The 18,596-nt window shown below is 40.1% G+C and overlaps 1 protein-coding gene across 1 annotated transcript in view; it reads right to left on the minus strand.

The window, feature by feature from the left end:
- The window catches only part of DNAH17 (dynein axonemal heavy chain 17), a 151,593-nt gene that overhangs the window by 3,148 nt on the left and 129,849 nt on the right, over positions 1-18,596 (minus strand). Inside the window, exons 70-79 of the mRNA XM_070740114.1 lie at positions 18,290-18,483; positions 16,670-16,818; positions 16,393-16,520; positions 15,407-15,634; positions 10,739-10,930; positions 8,669-8,848; positions 8,064-8,246; positions 6,848-7,030; positions 4,415-4,558; positions 66-291 (exon numbers count right to left, since the gene is read on the minus strand). Of these exons, the coding sequence (XP_070596215.1) occupies positions 66-291; positions 4,415-4,558; positions 6,848-7,030; positions 8,064-8,246; positions 8,669-8,848; positions 10,739-10,930; positions 15,407-15,634; positions 16,393-16,520; positions 16,670-16,818; positions 18,290-18,483 (1,807 nt within the window). The remainder of the gene's footprint in view (positions 1-65; positions 292-4,414; positions 4,559-6,847; positions 7,031-8,063; positions 8,247-8,668; positions 8,849-10,738; positions 10,931-15,406; positions 15,635-16,392; positions 16,521-16,669; positions 16,819-18,289; positions 18,484-18,596) is intronic.

The following is an 18,596-nucleotide window of genomic DNA, read 5'->3' on the forward strand; positions in this document are numbered from 1 at the left end:
CTTGAGAAGGTTTTTGAAATTAAACCGTGACTTGAAACATATCTTGTCTACACTACTAAGTGTACCTTCCATGAAGAGCCCATGCACATAGGAGCCTTCTCGAGGTGGAGCTGTCATATCTTCCCGGGTTTTCTTGGTCACTTCCACCGAGAGACACATTCTGTCAAGAGGCCATTCATTCTTCCTAGCCATGGACTGCATAATGGCAGTTAGGAAAGACTGAGGATTGAAGAAACCTGCTAGCCACACAGTTGTGGGCAGGGCAAAATCTGTGGTCCAAGCCTCCAGCTCCTGGAAATAAAAACAGCAATAGTGTTTTATAGATTAGCATATTAAGGGCTGCACACACTTCATATTGCAGCTTTAGTTCTCCTGTGTATTCTTTAAAAATATTTACAGCCTGAATAGGAAGGTGTATTAAATAAAGTTTTCTGAACAAACTGGAGTAGGCACTTTGAGATTTGTGTGATAGCAAAAATCCAGACAAAGAGAGCTGTATTTTTTGTTTTGCTTTGTGTACTGTCAACTAGCATTAAGATATAGGAGCTTTGACATTCTTCTATTTTAAAAACTAATTTCGTCATAGCAAACCTACAAGAGAATCGGTGCACACATGCATCATAGTGTTGGTGTAATCTACTGCAGATTAGTTCTTTCTGTAGTCCTTGATAAAAACATTGGGAGGAGGGCGTGGGGACTGCCGTTGGACCTAGCACAATTTTTAGAGACCTGTTTGCTGCTGACCATTATGATAACTTTGGGTAAAGCACTGCAATAAACTCATTCTTTTATGAATAATATGCATGATTATGTAAGTCTGTTTTTTGTTCTTCCGTTATTTAACTTTTAAAAGGGAAAAATGAATGGTTCACTGGGAAACAAAGGTGTTGCAGAGATCTGAAAAAAGATAAGGAAGTGAGTACAAAGTTCTTTTACTTGACTGTAGGATACCAACTCATTCTCCTTTCAACATTTAAAGGTAGTAGTAGTGTTCTGCCGGCGTGTTTCAACTGACCGTAATTATAGGTTAATTAGTCCAGGAAGACACACACCACACGATAAAAGGAAAACTCAAAAGTTTTTATAAACAGAAAAACAGAAACAGCTCCCTTTTTAACTGTCAAAAGGATTTTCTGGTACACACAAGGCACAGGTGAAATGCAATCCAATTGCTCACCCAATAACTGAGAAATTGAGTCCAATTCTAAAGTCCAGAGAGTCCACACACAATCTTGAACAGCACAAAGACCACGATCTTGACGAAACAATGAATCAGATAAATGCCATGAGGCTAAAACACCAGGCTGAACTTTTATCTGTAGCACTAATTACAGCACCACCACCCAAACACAGGTGGCCTCATTTTCTCTTGTAATAATCCTTCAGTTGTTGTCTCCTATGCATCACTCTACGCATGCGTGGATGTGTCATTAATTCTTGTTCAGAATCCAGGGATGATACAGATGACTGATCTCCTCCTGGGCTGTCTGCCAAACTCGCCTCTTCCCTGTCACTCATGCTTCCTTGGTCAGAGGAGACAGATTCTACTGGAAGCAAAACAGGCCTGCGGCATGTGGATGTCTCGCCCACCTCCACCTCCACATTGCTTGGGGCAGGAGCTGGGCCAGATCTAACCACAACAGTAGTAGATTCTTCCTGGCAACTGCAGAGGATTTTAAAAAAAATGCTGCCAGGCTTGCTCTATGGGAACACCAAATCCCAAGATTTGTAACACAGACAGACATGCATTAGCTAGAAATAATAGCCTTCCCACGTACATAAATCAAACTATGCACTGTTGCATAGATGCACAGTTGTTATAGTCAAAGGAGGACAATAAGAAACTCAAGAACATCCTTAATAGTTGATTTAATATTTAATTTCACAAGAGAAGAAGAGAACAATAACCAACTACCCTCCCTAGATATTTCTCAGCAGAGGAAACAGTGCCAGAGTTTCAACTTAGGTGTATTTAAAAATAAACCAAGAGGTGTACTACCAGTCCAACTGTCCCTAAGAAAAGCTGTGTAAGAATTCTACATAACCAAGAGCTTCAAAGGGAAGCAACAGATTACGTTAACAAAATAAAAAAGTATGTTTTCTATGCAGCCAACTAATACACAATACCACAACTCATGAAAATATTAATTCTCCATGCATTAAAAAAATATTTAAAAATTACAAGTTATTTACTACTTCATTTGCTAGGCATCAGAATCACAAGATCTCTCCAAAACATCTGAAGCAACCCCAAAGACCCAACATATGAAGGAGACAGAACAGACAGACAATTGCTTGCAAGATGCAACGCAAGGACTCTGAATGCCACCATGTAGGAAAAACAAACAAATGATCAGAACACAGGAATAAACTAGTTCTTACAAGACAAAATGATCCTTTAATTTCACAACACATAGACAAATGCAACCATAAATTCACCTGGGAAACTGTTTTAGATCAATGCAAGATAATTCATAAAAGCCTGGCATTCTGATCGATCAGCCATTAACAAACACATACAATCCCAGTGTGTAAACTAGTTTGAAAAAAGCACTGATCCAACAAGGAAGCAAGCAGCCTGAGGCACATCCTTATACCCAGCAATTAAATAGGTTAAGTGAGAACAGAATAGATGGGAGCAATTTACAGTGAAATTGTTGTGGCCTGTCCGCATCCCACACAGCTGATCACGGATTCCGAGGATCAAGAGATGGGTGTGGGTTGGTACCCTAGGCCAGTGTATCTGGCACCCAAGTCTGAGAGCAAGGAGGTCGGAGAGGATGTGGGGGACAGAGGCTGAAAGGTAACCAGGGCCTTTGGCACCTCCAGAGGTGCCCATTAGTGACTCGGGGGAAGAGGAAGAGCCTCTTCTTGATGCTAGGGTACGCAGAAGGCATAAGTGGCTGAGCCAAGAGGAGGTCTCTGCGTGAATAGATCTCTAGAACAATTGGCCACGCCTTCTGGCTATTTAAGGGTGAGCCATGTGACGAGTCAGTGAGGAAGTCAACTTTCGAACATGCCAGATGGCTGCTTGGATCTTGCTTTTGGACTATTTAGGTTGAATTAAAAATTGAGAAACTGGAATCTTTGTCTCTGGGCTTCCTGCCAACTCAGAGTGAGTCATGTTAATGAGAGAAGCATGATCAAAGGGAACTATTTGGGAGTTTGGCTTTCTTTTGAGACTAATGAATAGCTGAGACCGAACGGACTTAGGTCTTGCTTTGCTGATGCATTTTAAACATTTAAACCTTTCTGCTACTTGTTCTGCCGGACTCTCTGGTAGGAGCCTCCCAAAAATTCAAAGGTTCAAATTTCAGACACACACACGTTTGAAAATTCAAAACAATGTTCTTTATCACAATATTCAAAATAAACTAAGCACTCTTTTTGTATTGCAAAGAGCACTCGTCCCAAAAACAACCTGGTAGTTTGTACAGGTCCCTTATCAGTTCGTAAGTACTTAGCTTGCAGCTCTGAAAAAAGTCACAGCCCTTCTTCTTTCACGAAGTGAAACACACTTTGCTCTGCTTTGGTTTCAAAGTGGTGAAAAGTCAACAAACAAAGGCCGGAGTCAGCAAGACATTCATGAAACACCACAATCAGATAATTCTCCACAACGGCCAAACCCACACGCCGCTATTTATAGCAGCAGCACTAATTACAGCAGCCCCACCCAACCAAAGGTGGCCTCATTTTCTCTTGTAATAATCCTTTAGTTGTTGCTTCCTATGCATCACTCTATGCATGTGTGGATGTGTCATTAATTCTTGTTCAGAATCCAGAGATGATACAGATGATTGATCTCCTCCTGGGCTGTCTGCCAAACTCCTCCCTGTCACTCAGGACTCCTTGGTCAGAGGAGACTTTGTCGGCAGATTCCACTGGGAGCAAAACAGGCCTGCAGCATGTGGATGTCTCCCCCACATCCACCTGCACATTCCTTGGGGCAGGAGCTGGGCCAGAGCTAACCACAACAGCTACTAAACTATTAGAATTACATGTTTAAATCTTGTCAAATCCATTTTTGAAGGGGGGCCTATTTCTTGGGGGGCTCATCACTGGGACAGAACAGAAACAATAGAATCAAGTCAGATAAATCGGAAACAGGCAGACAATCTACAACATTTCTGATCAAGATATGCAGGACAAGCTGCTACCTAACCCCCCCCCCCCCCAGCAAAAACAACTCCCTTGTATCAGAGCAATGACAATATTACCTAGTGTAGTAATGAAAGTTGTGCCAGAAGAAAATCAAACTCATCAAGCAGAAATCTATAGAAAAATGTTACTTAAAGGCAGGTTTTCAGCTTTTTTGCAAAATTCAGCCTTAAGAATTTACAGCAAATTTGACAACAAAGTACTTTAAAAGCAACAACAACATGGAAGGTTTTAACTAAGGCTTCATAGTCCTTACCCTGATCCGGAGCAATAGATCTGCATACCAGGCTGCTAAGCTAAGTAAAGATGGGTAAGCACGATTTGTCCAGGAGTCAGGCACATTGTCATAAAACAGAGCATTGGATAAGTCCTCCATGTCTGTTGTGATTGTCAACTCACCCTTTGGAAAAAGTAAAAGTTGTAAATGGGTTGTTGCTATTATCAGAACATCCTGTCTGAACATATTGTCCATTTGAATAATTTTCAGTGTAACCAAGGAAATGGCATCCTACTTGGTCCTGATTATCGAAATGTTAATTAAGGCCCTCTCAGTGTTGTATTATCCAATAAACAAATTATTTGGAGGGGGGGGGCTTTTTAGCATTTCCCCTCAAGTTAATTATGGTCCTGTGTGGCAATTTAAATTTCCCAACAAATTACTAAGAAAATAAAATTATTTTCCCAGTTACTTGCCAGGGCTGAAATTAAATTATGACTCTAATATCAATTAAAAGCATATGCATAGCATACACAAACACGATTTTTGACACTAAAAATCAGTTTTTGTTTGTGAATGCTTATAAGATAGGGTTTCAAAAGAGGAGCAATATGCAAGGTTTTAAGCAACTTTAGCTTCCAGCTCCCAACTAAGCGTTTAAAAGGAATCCTTTGCAAAAAAAAAGTATCAGTACAATAAAGCACCCCCTGCTTGAAACATTAAAATGTCTATGTCCTTTGAAAGTTCATACGCCTATTTTGAAGAGTTGCACTGCCATGTTCTGGAGCAGTGTGGTCTGTTCCTGTACAGACTCATGCAAAGAAACAGGCAGCTTTTAAGGCAACCGTGTGAACCAGTACATTAAGTTATATTTCAGCAAAACTTTGGATCTAGCGCCCTCAATATTCACATATGTAAAACACACAAACTTGTGTTCACTACATAATTACTCAAAAATTACTATTCCGAATTTAAGATGATTCACTCCCAGAGAAAGAGTGAATCTAATATATACAGATTTAATTCATTGTAGTCTCTGTCTTGCCAACTAAAGAAGAATAGAATAGAATAGAATAATAGAATAGAATAGAATGGAATTCTTTATTGGCCAAGTGTGATTGCACAACATAGAAACATAGAAGACTGACAGCAGAAAAAGACCTCATGGTCCATCTAGTCTCCCCTTATACTATTTCCTGTATTTTATCTTACAATGGATATATGTTTATCCCAGGCATGTTTAAATTCAGTTACTGTGGATTTACCAACCACGTCTGCTGGAAGTTTGTTCCAAGCATCTACTACTCTTTCAGTAAAATAATATTTTCTCATGTTGCTTTTGATCTTTCCCCCAACTAACTTCAGATTGTGTCCCCTTGTTCTTGTGTTCACTTTCCTATTAAAAACACTTCCCTCCTGAACCTTATTTAACCCTTTAACATATTTAAATGTTTCGATCATGTCCCCCCCTTTTCCTTCTGTCCTCCAGACTATACAGATTGAGTTCATTAAGTCTTTCCTGATACGTTTTATGCTTAAGACCTTCCACCATTCTTGTAGCCCGTCTTTGGACCCGTTCAATTTTGTCATTTTTTTTTTGTAGGTGAGGTCTCCAGAACTAAACACAGTACTCCAAATGTGGTCTCACCAGCACTCTATATAAGGGGATCACAATCTCCCTCTTCCTGCTTGTTATACCTCTAGCTATGCAGCCAAGCATCCTACTTGCTTTTCCTACTGCCCGACCACACTGCTCACCCATTTTGAGACTGTCAGAAATCACTACCCTTAAATCCTTCTCTTCTAATTTGTCTAACCAATTTGTCTTTGGTTAATATGGTCTCATTGTACATAAAAGAAAAAGTTGCCCATCACAGCTGATTTCCCGGCCTCTCTATGCATGAGTGGCTGTCCTGTTCTGTATATAAGTATGCAAACCCAAGAGCAGAACAAGGACCCCAAAATGGAGGGAGGTATATTAATTGACTTAGTTAAATCTGCCTAAAATAGAGTCTCCATCTGCATAAATAACCATTTTCTCTCATCCAAAGAAGTACTCAGAACGTATACAAATTTCCTTGTGAGAACAGCCAAAAAGAGACGTGTGTTTGTTTGTGTGTGTGAGTGAGTGAGTGAGTGAGTGAGTAAGAGAGAGAGAGAACACGGGAGGCAGATGAGATGAATGGAAGGGGAAAACAAGAGAAAGATTGGATGGGATGGAGGGATAAACCAATGAGGTGAGGGGGCAGGGTAATTTGCAATAGAAGAAAAGCAAAAGGCCAATTTGGTGTTACAAAAAGGATTAAATTCAGCAAAAGGGCATTTTTGTTCACCAACTGAAACGTGATCTGATATATTGCCACGAAATAGTTTCCCACTCATCTTTTTTTTTCTGGATCAATACACCAGCTGAATAGCTGATAATTGTCTTATTGAAGACAGCACCAGGAAGAGCCCGTAATGTGGAGTCACCTTCAGTCCCAAGTTCAGTTCTTTCAAAGAGCGTCTGATTTCACTGGTGAGGATGTTCATTCGTTCACACTCCTGGAAAGCAACGACCACATATGGTGTTTTCTCAATTGCTTTTGCCATAATTTCCACCATGTTGAAGGGCTCTGGAAGACGATCCATGATCTCATCAAGCACCGCTTTCACCTGACACACAAAAGGCCAATTGTATGTTTTATTGCTTATAACATGACTTGGATGATCAAGTTTATTCCTCATCATGTGGTCAAATAAGTGCTAAGTCCAGCGCAGCACAGCCCAAAAAGATGGTAAAGATTTCCTGAGTGTGATTCCTTGGGCTGCAACCAGGCAGTTTTCTTGACCACATTTTGGAAGGTAGCTAGACCCTACTGTCTTCTGGGATTATTATTTTTAATTGTTTAGTCAACAGCCTTGGAAATTCCCAAATAGTTTGTCATCCAAATACTAGTCCAGTGATGGCTGAACCTTTTTTGGCTCGGGTGCCAAAAGGGTGTGCAAGTGTGAATGCAATACCCTTCCCCTGCGCGCATGCACACAACCCCCATATTGCTCCACCATGCATGCACACAACCCCCATGTTGCTCCACCACGCATGCAGACAACCCCCATGTTGCTTCACCATGCATGCAGACAACCCCCATGTGCTCCTCCCCCCCACGTGTGCAAAGGCCTCACTGAAGCCTCCAGACTTCTGGTAGGCCCACTGGGCCATTTTTCACGGTCCTAGGGTTTACAAGTCTTTCCTGAAGCCAGGGGAGAGTGAAAACGGCTAAAAAGAAGGCTAAAAATCAGCTGACCGACACACACATGCATGTTGGAGATGACATAGGACAAGATACCCTCAGATATGGCTCCATGTGCCACCTGTGGCACACATGTCATAGGTTCGCCATCACTGTACTAGCCTGATCCAACCTTATATAAATCTGAATGAGAGATGGACCAACTTCTACAAAACAAAACCTGACAGTGGGGGAGACAGAGCAAGTGGGGAGATTAAAAAGGTCAAATAACTTAAAATAAATAAATAAATAATTTAAAAACCCAAATAATAATAAAAAATATATTAAAAAGAGAATAAGAAAAAAAAACCTACCGAAACTCAAAAGGCAGACGGGATGGAACATTGGTTTTCTGCTATCGGTCTTCTATTTTTCTATGGTGCATTCTATCTTAGGAAATGACCATGCATTCTTACCTTTTCTTCACGGGACACGCCAGTTCCTCCTCCAGCATCGGATTCTTTGGGCTGCATTTCCAGCACTGTGCGGAAAAGTTTCTCTGAGGTTACAGTGAGGAAACCAATCTCCGCATTCGGATGGAGCCCATACAGATAAGGACTCTCAGCTGGTAAATTTTCATCAATATACTCATGATAGCCCTATGAAAATGTATATATAATAGAACATTAGCATTATCTAATAAATAAAATAAATAAATAAATACACAGCAATGGGTTGTTCAAGTAGCCGAGTCTGGACATTCTCACCTTCACATGATAATTTCCAGTTTACTCTGTATCCATTTAATTTGAATTCTCTGTGTGATTCATGTCCTCTGTTAACTTTTCCTGTATTCCACTTTTCCCAAGAAATACTTTTTTTGTATTTAGAGATTTGGCTTTATAGGTTGAATCACTTTCCTTGTTAAAACCTTCCCGACATACAGCACATCTGCTGTTTCTATTTCAGGACTGCTTGTTAGTTTGGCTATGGCTGGCCCGAAGGATGATATTCTTGGTAGAAGGGTGACATACTCCTAGAGCATTTCATAGAAGTCAAATTAATTAAATTAAATGTTCACCTTGTAATCACTATTGGGAGGAATGAGAAACCCTGGAGCCAGGAACATTTCGCCTTCCAGCATTTCCATGCGGATGTATTCAGCCAGGTAAGTCCGACACAGTCTGCGGTCCCAGTCATCAGTGATATGTCCCCCATACATGATTTCACCGAAGAGATACCGTAAATCATCCCACGGCACCTAGAGAGCAGGGGACAATATTCATGGCTTGATATTAGCAGATAGAACTTTATCCCTTGTTCATAAGTCAAAAGGTATGCGGTTTTTGACTTTACCATAGGGTTAATGTGGCTTTCAAACCCCAGCTGGTTGGGTTGGGTTGAGATGGGAATTCCCAGAATTCCTAGCATGTACAATGCCCTGAGTCACCAGGATAAGGGTGGCATAGAAATCTAATAGATAGATAGATGGAGAGAGAGAGAGAGAGATACATACATACATACATACATACATACATACATACATACATACACACACACACACACACACACACACACACACACACACACACACATTTCTTTTCTAAATTTCTTCCTCAGAAAATGAATGGTAATATAAAGACTTGGTGACACTTAGTTGAAGAAAATAAATCCTTTTAGCAGCTGTGAGATATATTTAATGATTTCGGGAGGATTGAGGACTCCAGGTGATGAAATGACATGAAGTGGGACTGTGTTATGCAAGGGAAGGAAGTCTGAATCCCCACCTTCAGTTTTTGTAATTTCAGTTTGTAGGGCTGCCCACTTGTCATGGGACTCTTAACAGAGTGAATAAAATAAAATAAGAATGCAGCAGAAATAGTTAAAAACACATATTGTTGGAAGTGACTTTCATTTAAAACAAGGAAGATGGGCTAACATTGCATTCTGGCCTAGTGTTTAGGAAAGAACCAGGTTTTCAAGGCTTTTCTAACAGTTGCCAGGCTTTTTACTGGTGTTGTTTGTTTATATCCCACCTTTATTATTTTTACAAATAGCTGAAGGTGACAAACATATCAGACACACACCTCCCTCCTCCTAATTTCCCCATAGCAACAACCCTGTGAGGTGGGTTGGGCTGAGAGACAGTGTGTGTTTGTGTGATTGACCCAAGGTCACCCAGTTAGCTTCCGTGACTAAGGCAGGACTTGAACTATGGTCTCTTGCCTTCGACCTTGGTGGCTTAACTACTAGATCAGTCTGCCTTTCTTTTAAAAGTTTCCTTAAGTACATTTTAAGTACATTGCTTTGCATATTATTATTATTATGTCAGTACAACACAGCCAACGAGATCACTATGATGATTATTATTATTATATTATTATTGTTGTTGTTGTTGTATTTATTTATTTATTTGATTGATTGATTGATTGATTGATTCATTTTTATTTATTTATTTATTTATTTATTTTTATTGATTGATTGATTTTTGTTTGTTTGTTTGTTTGTCTGTCTGTCTATCTATCTATCTATCTATCTATCTATCTATCTATCTATCTATCTATCTATGGATTGGATTGGATTGGATTGGATTGGATTGGATTGGATTGGATTGGACTGGACTGGACTGGACTGGATTGGATTTGTATGCCACCCTTCTCCGAAGACTCGGGGCGGCTCACAAGATACTGATAAATAATGGCATGATCGCAACATTTGGAAATGAAGTGCGGGAAGGGGAATTCACATCGCCACCACAAAATTGTGTGTGTGTCGGGTGGGTGGGTGTGTCTGGGTCTCACATGCTGCCTTTGGATCCCATTGATACCCTTGTAACGGCAGAAAGTGCTATAGGTCCATTCCATTCTATTGTGCTGACCTTCTATGATGCAGAAACACACAGGTTTTGCTTCTCAGTTGCTGTAAGTCTACTTCATTTGAAGCAGTTCCATGTTAAAAAGTGGAGAAGCCTTGACGGTCCTCCCCTCAAAAAGAAAGCCTGCTATCCACAATGATGCACTGCCTGGTTGCATGTTTCTTTATTTCTCACAAATCTAGTTCATTAATCAAGCCACCGGGGAAGCAGAGACTTACCGTAGTTATTGTTTTATAACAGCATTGGCATACAAATGAGTGGTCAAACAATCCTTACCCTCACGTTGGCTTCCAGGTAATTGTACAGCACATTGATGGAGATGGTGAGGTCTCCATTGTTAAAGGGGTAAGACCTGTTCCAACCTTGCGCTCCAAATTTCCTCCGTTCTGCCACAACTGCGTGGAAGTAGCAGAGGGCAAAGAGAATGCACTTAAACTCAATTTCTTTGGTGCACATTTCCATGGTATCCTAAAGGGGCGCATGGAAAGAAAAGAGGCTTTTGGCACAAAATACAATGGTGTCATTCTGTTACGACGCTTCTTGCTGTACAGGTAGTCCTCCTCAACTTACAACTACAATTGAGCCCCAAATTTCTGTTGCTTAAACTAGACAAATGTTAAGTGGATTTTGCCCCATTTTACAACCTTCCTTGCCACAGTTGGTAAGCGAATCACTGCAGTCGTTAATCTAGTAACACGATTATTAAGTGTATCTGGCATCCCCATTGACTTTGTTTGACACGACCATCATAAATATAAGCCAGTTACCATGTGTCTGACTTTTGATCATGTTACCATAGGGATGCTGCAACAGTCATAAGCACAAAAAATGACCATAAAGTCACTTGTTTCATCACAGTTGTAGCTTTGATCAATAAACGAATAGTTATAAGTTGAGGACTACCTTACTGCCAACCTGCCTTCCATTGAGGACCTGTATACTGCATGAGTCAAAAAGAGGACCCCTCGCATCCTGGACATAAATTTATTTATTTATTTATTCAATTTTTATGCCGCCCTTCTCCTTAGACTCAGGGCGGCTTACAACACGTTAGCAATTGCACTTTTTTTAACAGAGCTAGGCTATTGCCCCCACAATCTGGGTCCTCATTTTACCCACCTCGGAAGGATGGAAGGCTGAGTCAACCTTGAGACGGTGATGAGATTTGAACCGCTGACCTTCAGATCTACAAGTCAGCTTCAGTGGCCTGCAGTACAGCACTCTACCTACTGCGCCACCCCAGCTCATAAATTGCTTCAACTCCTATCTTCAAAACGTCAACTAGACACAAGAACAGTTTTTCCCCAAACACCATCACTCTGCTAAACAAATCACTCCCTCATCAATGTCAAACTATTCACTAAGACTGCATTACTATTACTATTACTATTTGTCTTCTCATTGTTCCTATCACCCATCTCCTCCAACTTATGACTGTATCATTGTAACTTGTTGCTTGTATCCTTAAGATTTTTATTAATATTGGTTGTTTCTCATTGCTAATTCCTCATTGCTAATTTGACCCCTACGACAATCATTAGATTAGATTAGATTAGATTTATTGGATTTATATGCCGCCCCTCTCCGAAAACTCAGGGCGGCTCACAACAAGATAAAAACAATACATAATAACAAATCCAATACCCACCAATCCAATTACAATTTTAAACTAAAAATTCATAAAAACAACCCCAGAATATTAAAACACGCATACAATCAATCTAACACCAAAACAACATGGGCAAGGGGGAGATGTTTCAGTTCCCCCATGCCTGGTGGCAGAGGTGGGTTTTAAGGAGTTTGCGAAAGGCAAGGAGGGTGGGGGCAATCCTAATCTCAGGGGGGAGCTGGTTCCAGAGGGTCGTAGCCGCCACAGAGAAGGCTCTTCCCCTGGGTTGTACCTCATGATTCTTGACAAATGTGTCTTTTCTTTTATGTACACTGAGGCATAAGCACCAAAGACAAATTCCTTGTGTGTCCAATCACACTTGGTCAATAAAAAATTCTGTTCTGTTCTGTTCTATTCTATTCTATTCTTTCAGGAAAAATTGCTCAGAAAATCCTGGCAGATGTACATTAAATTCCTTTGGTTATAATCCAGGTTGGTTCTTCTACACTAGGCAATCCCTTGCTCTTTACAGCACACCCACAAGATCCCGTCACTCAAACACCCTCATTTTATCTCCATCAGAGTGCAGAATGCTTCCTGTTTTCAGGAGAATGGAGGAGCAGCACTATTTCTTAAGGTGTATCTGCCTTTAGGGCTACCCATCCATCACTTTAAAAGGATTTTAGTTAGGCATTAATATATATTGAGAAGAGGGCCCCATTAGATCTTCTTATGTGCTCATTATAGTTTTATGGGGAATGCCTTATTGTGACCACAATCTTTTAAAAGTACTATTGTAATTTATGTTAAATAGCTATCTGGCCATATCCATAATTAAAGACAGGAATAGTATTCTATCTTTATGTTATTGTAATTTTAAATAAAATATTTTCCAATCACCAATGCAAATCATGTTGCAAAAAGTGGCAATGACTTCATATAATAATAATAATAATAATAACAACAACAACAACAACAACAATAATAATAATAATAATAATAATGATGATGCAATTCTATCTATTCTACAGAAACCTGCCACACTAAAAATTCAGCACTATAGTATTACAGCAATCTACCAATCTTTCATTTAACAGTAGAAATATACAGTGATACCTCGTCTTACAAACGCCTCGTCATACAAACTTTTCGAGATACAAACCCGGGGTTTAAGATTTTTTTGCCTCTTCTTACAAACTATTTTCACCTTACAAACCCACCGCTGCCGCTGGGATACCCCGCCTACGGACTTCCGTTGCCAGCGAAGCGCCCGTTTTTGCACTGCTGGGATTCCCCTGAGGCTCCCCTCCATGGGAAACCCTACCTCTGTACTTCCATGTTTTTATGATGCTGCAGGGGAATCCCAGCAGGGGAATACAGCAGCGCAAAAATGAGTGCTTCGCTGGCAACGGAAGTCCGGAGGTGGGGTTTCCCAGCGAGGGGAGCCTCAGTGAAATTGCAGCATCGCAAAAACACAGAGGTCCAGAGGTGGGGTTTCGAGGACGTCGGTGTTTTTGCAATGCTGCGATTTCACTGATGCTCCCTTCGCTGGGAAACCCCACCTTCAGACTTCCGTTGCCAGCAAAGTGCTCATTTTTGCGATGCTGGGATTCCCCTGCTGGGATTCCTCTGCAGCATTGCAAAAACATGGAAGTCCGGAGGTGGGGTTTCCTATGGAGGGGAACCTCAGGGGAATCCCAGCAGTGCAAAAATGGGCGTTTCGGCTGGCAAAAGGGGTAAATTTTGGGCTTGCACGCATTAATCGCTTTTCCATTGATTCCTATGGGAAACATTGTTTCATCTTACAAACTTTTCACCTTAAGAACCTCATCCCAGAACCAATTAAGTTTGTAAGACAAGGTATCACTGTACTTCATTGGCTAATTAAAATATGGGTTACAGAAGCTGTAAGCTAAATTTCAAATACCCTCACTTACAGCAGCTAGGTATAAAAGGGATACTCCTTCTTTTATGGACATTCAACTGGGAACTGCAAAATCAGAGCAATGATAAAGACATTTTTTAGAGTACCATAAACTAAACTTCACTAGTGGTCTAAGAAAACTTGTGAAACTGCCTATGGCATTAGGAACACCACCATTCCGATTCTTTCTGGAGAATTCAGAGTTACTGTAGTATTCTGACAGAAAATATGCCTTGTGGGAAATTAAATAGAAATAAGAAGCAAGGAAGAGTAGACCAAAAGGCTGCCAGGAAATCCTAATTGTGGTTTTTAAGGCTCCAGCTGTGGCTAGATGGTACCATTGTTTTGCCTTACCCAATTTTTGACTGAACCATAGAGTTCTTAATTTCTGTAGCATTTTAATATCTTCAGATGATATACTACCACTAAAGCCCTTGTTTAAAAATCATCCAAGATCTGAATTCTGTTCCCACATACTGTACGTGCTTTTTTCAGTTTTAGCAATTTGGCCAGAAGGAGTCACAGTTGTGATATATACAAAATGGGAATAGTTCTCCCAGAGGCAAGGAAAGAAGTGATTTTAGGATCAAGTTTGACCTAAGCTGTGTTTTTGATATAATGACAATTCTTCTAAGTCCTTGTCTTTTTGGCTTTTCTTAAAGGTCTGAAATTTACTTGGGTAAACTAGAAAAAAAGATATTCTAAACTTAAAGGAAATAAGTAGCACATGTTCAGAATACAAAGGTTGTCCTAATCTCCAGAAGCAAGGCAAGACTTTAGTATCAGTTCTAACCACGAGAGTGTGGGCGGCAGTGTTCCCTCTAATTTTTTTGGAGGCTGGGCGGAAAAGTATAGTGTCTGAGTGACAGTCCCTTTGGGACTGGGCGGCACAGAAATAATAAATAAATAAATAAATAAATAAATAAATAAATAAATAAACAAACAAATAAATAAAAACCCCACCCTGGTTTGCCTCAGAGAATTTCAAAATAAAATACTGTATTGTGTGTCTATAACAGTGAGCTCATAATAGGGCAACTCTATCAATATCAAAATGCCACTTAAATAGTTGAGCTAGTTTCAAACTAGATTTTGATTTTCTTTCTCTCTTCCTTACTCCCATTCTTTTTCTTTCCCTTTTCCTTCCTCTCTTTTTTCTATCTGTTTCTCTCTCTTCCTCTCTTCCTCTCTCTCTCCTTCCCTCTCACTCTTTCCCTCTCGGCTTCTGGGCAGGTTTGGAAAACTCTGAGTTGATGATGATTTTTAAGTGAGCGATTGCTCACTGCTCAGCTTAGAGGGAACACTGGTGGGCGGTCCTCCCAAAGTAAAGAAAACTATTGGTTGTCTTAGTATTTAAAGAACTAGGACTTGAGGCTAGAGGGGCATAACAAATTGGACAGAGTTTGCTTACCTGTGTAAAGAGGTCGAGGGCTTTATGCAAGTTGGCATACATGCCAGTTGGAGGCTCATTTGTGATTTTAATGGCATTTTCTAGCAGGCCCTGAGGAATAATGTGAGCCTCTGCACAAGGTGCAGGTTCAGCACTCATAAATACACGATAATCGTCATGACTCCCAGTGCTGTAGCGTTCAACTTTCTTATCCAGCGTGCTCAGCCACTTGGCTACCAGATGTATATTCTGAAAGATTGTAAAATTAAATGACTTGGCATTGAGGAAGTTTAACTATGTTAACAGTGTTTCTATGTTTTTAGTCTGGCAATGACTGGACTGATACTTTAAACTGCCCTTGTCTTCTGTTCCAAAGCTTTGACTCTCCCCCACCTCTCGTGAGAAATCTTTGAGAAAATGCTCAGCAACCTGCATCAGTCTATGAAGCTGTGGTAGGGCAATTCTTTACTGACTGCTATGTGCGCTTAAAGTTGCCTTCACTGGCTGCATAATATCATGAATATGTTATTTATACTTTCTTCCCTTTGTTGATATGCTACCCCAGAACAGCCTCTGATATCTTTTGTATTTCAAGAATATTACATAACAGCGTGTGCTCTTTGGATCTTCTTTGTTACCAAAAATGCCCCTCCTTCTTATAAATAGAGGAAAAGGGTGCATTCACATTATGAACTTAGCAAATTTCTCTAAAATCTGAGGTGCTTTTGCCCAAAGTTTGCAAAAGAGTCCTTGGCATGTAATGGTGCGGTTGCCTTGTGACAGCCTCTGTTGATGTGCATTCTGCATTTTTGGACAAAAACAAGTATTTGGAGATTTATTTATTGTGGGTTTGTTTTTGGATCAGAATGCAGACAGTTTGTGTAATTTGTGGGACTATCCATTGACTGACTAATTGTTTAATCATGTAGGAAAGGGAATAATGTGTGGAATCAGTGCAGCTGACAAATCTGGGAACTGTAAACAGGAAATCCATGGGTATTCAATACCTGAAGAATGACCCAATGTCCTTCTTCTGCAGCCACATCCAGAGCGTTTTCGGCCACAACCTCTTGCCCTTGTCCCAGGGACACATTATGGATTTTCCCATTGTCTATGGTGAAGCCAAGCTTTTGACCTAGGAGCAATAGCACAGTTTAAAAGCTGCAGGTGTTCATTGCTTGTTTTTGTTCTGATTTCCTTGTGCATTGCCCAGACCAGATCTCTATTTAACTATCTTTAAAATTTAAAAATTGAATATTTATCAGCAGTGCTTTACCTACTTACCTAGGGCTTCAACATCCTTTAGGGGATCCACTCCGGGAGAAAGAATGAAAAATATTGGTGTGGATTGACTGCTTTCTTCATAGGACTTTGAGAATTCAACACTACGCCCTTCAACAAACTTGCTTCCCATCTTCTCTTCCACAAAGTTTCTAGAAAGTTATATTTTTGGGGGAAAGGAAGGGAAGGAGAGAGACAGACAGGGAGGAATAGAAGCAGCCAGATACATTATTAAAACAAACAGAGTCTGGGGAATTATGAACTCAGTTTCAGTCACAGGAACTTTAGCTTGTTATCCTGTCAACAACTGCTTAAGAGTAAGTTCTACTGAATTCCAACAGGCAGACACACACAGATAGAACAGAGATATTAATAACTGAGATTGGCACTTCCACTCCTGCAAATTGATGGCAGAGATACTCTACATGGAATAGCCCTCGAAATGGCAAGGTCCAATGGAACACAATAAGGGGCGAGTACAAGTGCACTAGAGTGCCTTCCGTCCCCTGTCCTATTGCTCTCCTATATCTCCTATACCTTTCTTCTATTCCTCTATCTCTTCTTCTATTCTTTCATTGATATGTTCTATTACTATACCTTCTTTTCTATTCTTTCATAGATATATTTTACTATGAGTATCTCCTCTATAACCTTCATCATGTATTTTACTATGTGTATATAGATATACAGTATACCCACTAAAACCCTCATTGTGTATTGGACAAAATAAATAAATAAATAATAGTATTTCTCTATCACATTATTAACTTTCTGTATAAATGATTTTACAGTAAGCAACATAGTGCCCTCCAGATGTTTTGGACTACAGCTCTGCTAGTCACGCTGTTTAAGGACCACAGATGTAATTTTTTTTTAAAAAAAATCTGATTACTTATACTTGTTCTCAGGGAAACAGACAGCTCGTTAGTACATCTTTTACTTGAGCCCCAATCAACCTTGAGTGGGATTTTGTGCTATTAATTTAAATAGCATAAATGTGTTAATCAGTTCTTGCAGTGAGGTAGATTAATCATTCACAAGGATGAAAATTTGATGTTTTTGTTTGTATTGTTCAAACAACAGAAGTAATTATACTTATGAGACCAAGCAAACCCCCAAATAAAACCGAGTTGACCATTTGAAACTGCTCCTATATGCTTTTATTCTTTAGAATTATCGGCATTTGATATCGGCTCAAGTTTTCTGGAACGAATGAGTGAAATATATTGTTCTGTCTGAACACTAGTGCCCATTCTCTATGTGTCTCTATCTGCAAATGAATGATTTTGTTGCTTGCTTTTGAACCTTGGACTGTACCAACCTATGTCTTCTTCTTGACTATATAGCAGGAGAAAGGCCAAAGTTGTTTTATTAAATTGGATTGTTACATGTTGTTTTTTATCATTGTTGTTAGCCGCCCTGAGTCTGTGGAGAGGGGCGGCATACAAATCAAATAAATAATAATAAATAATAATAAAAAGTAGACCAAAAGACTCAGATCTTTGGAATAATGTATCAAGCTATAATATGAGACGCTCCACGTGGCAATATTCTTTAGTCTCCAAGAGAAGCACCCCCGGATTTCCTATTTTCCAAGCCTGTAGAAGACAACACGATACATACCTGACTGCATAGGTCATGCGGTCCGGCCTCATGCATCGCATCATGCACAGCTTTTGCAGGGCTGTCTTATTCTTCCACTCCTTCGGGAAAACTTCCTTTTCAGGGGTCTCGGATTCTACAAATTTTTTCCATCGCTTAGCAGAGCCTTCAATATCGCTGTCCAGGTTTTTGAATTCATCCATTTCCGAAAGTACCTGGGGATACAGCAGCAGCAGATGCAGTGCTCTCAAATTCCTTGCCCATGAATGGCTAGCTAGGTCACTTAGTAATTATCATTCACTATCTATGTTTTAGATGTGTTGCAACA

This window comes from Erythrolamprus reginae, chromosome 2 (genome assembly GCF_031021105.1).
Source record: "Erythrolamprus reginae isolate rEryReg1 chromosome 2, rEryReg1.hap1, whole genome shotgun sequence".
Lineage (NCBI taxonomy): Eukaryota > Metazoa > Chordata > Lepidosauria > Squamata > Dipsadidae > Erythrolamprus > Erythrolamprus reginae.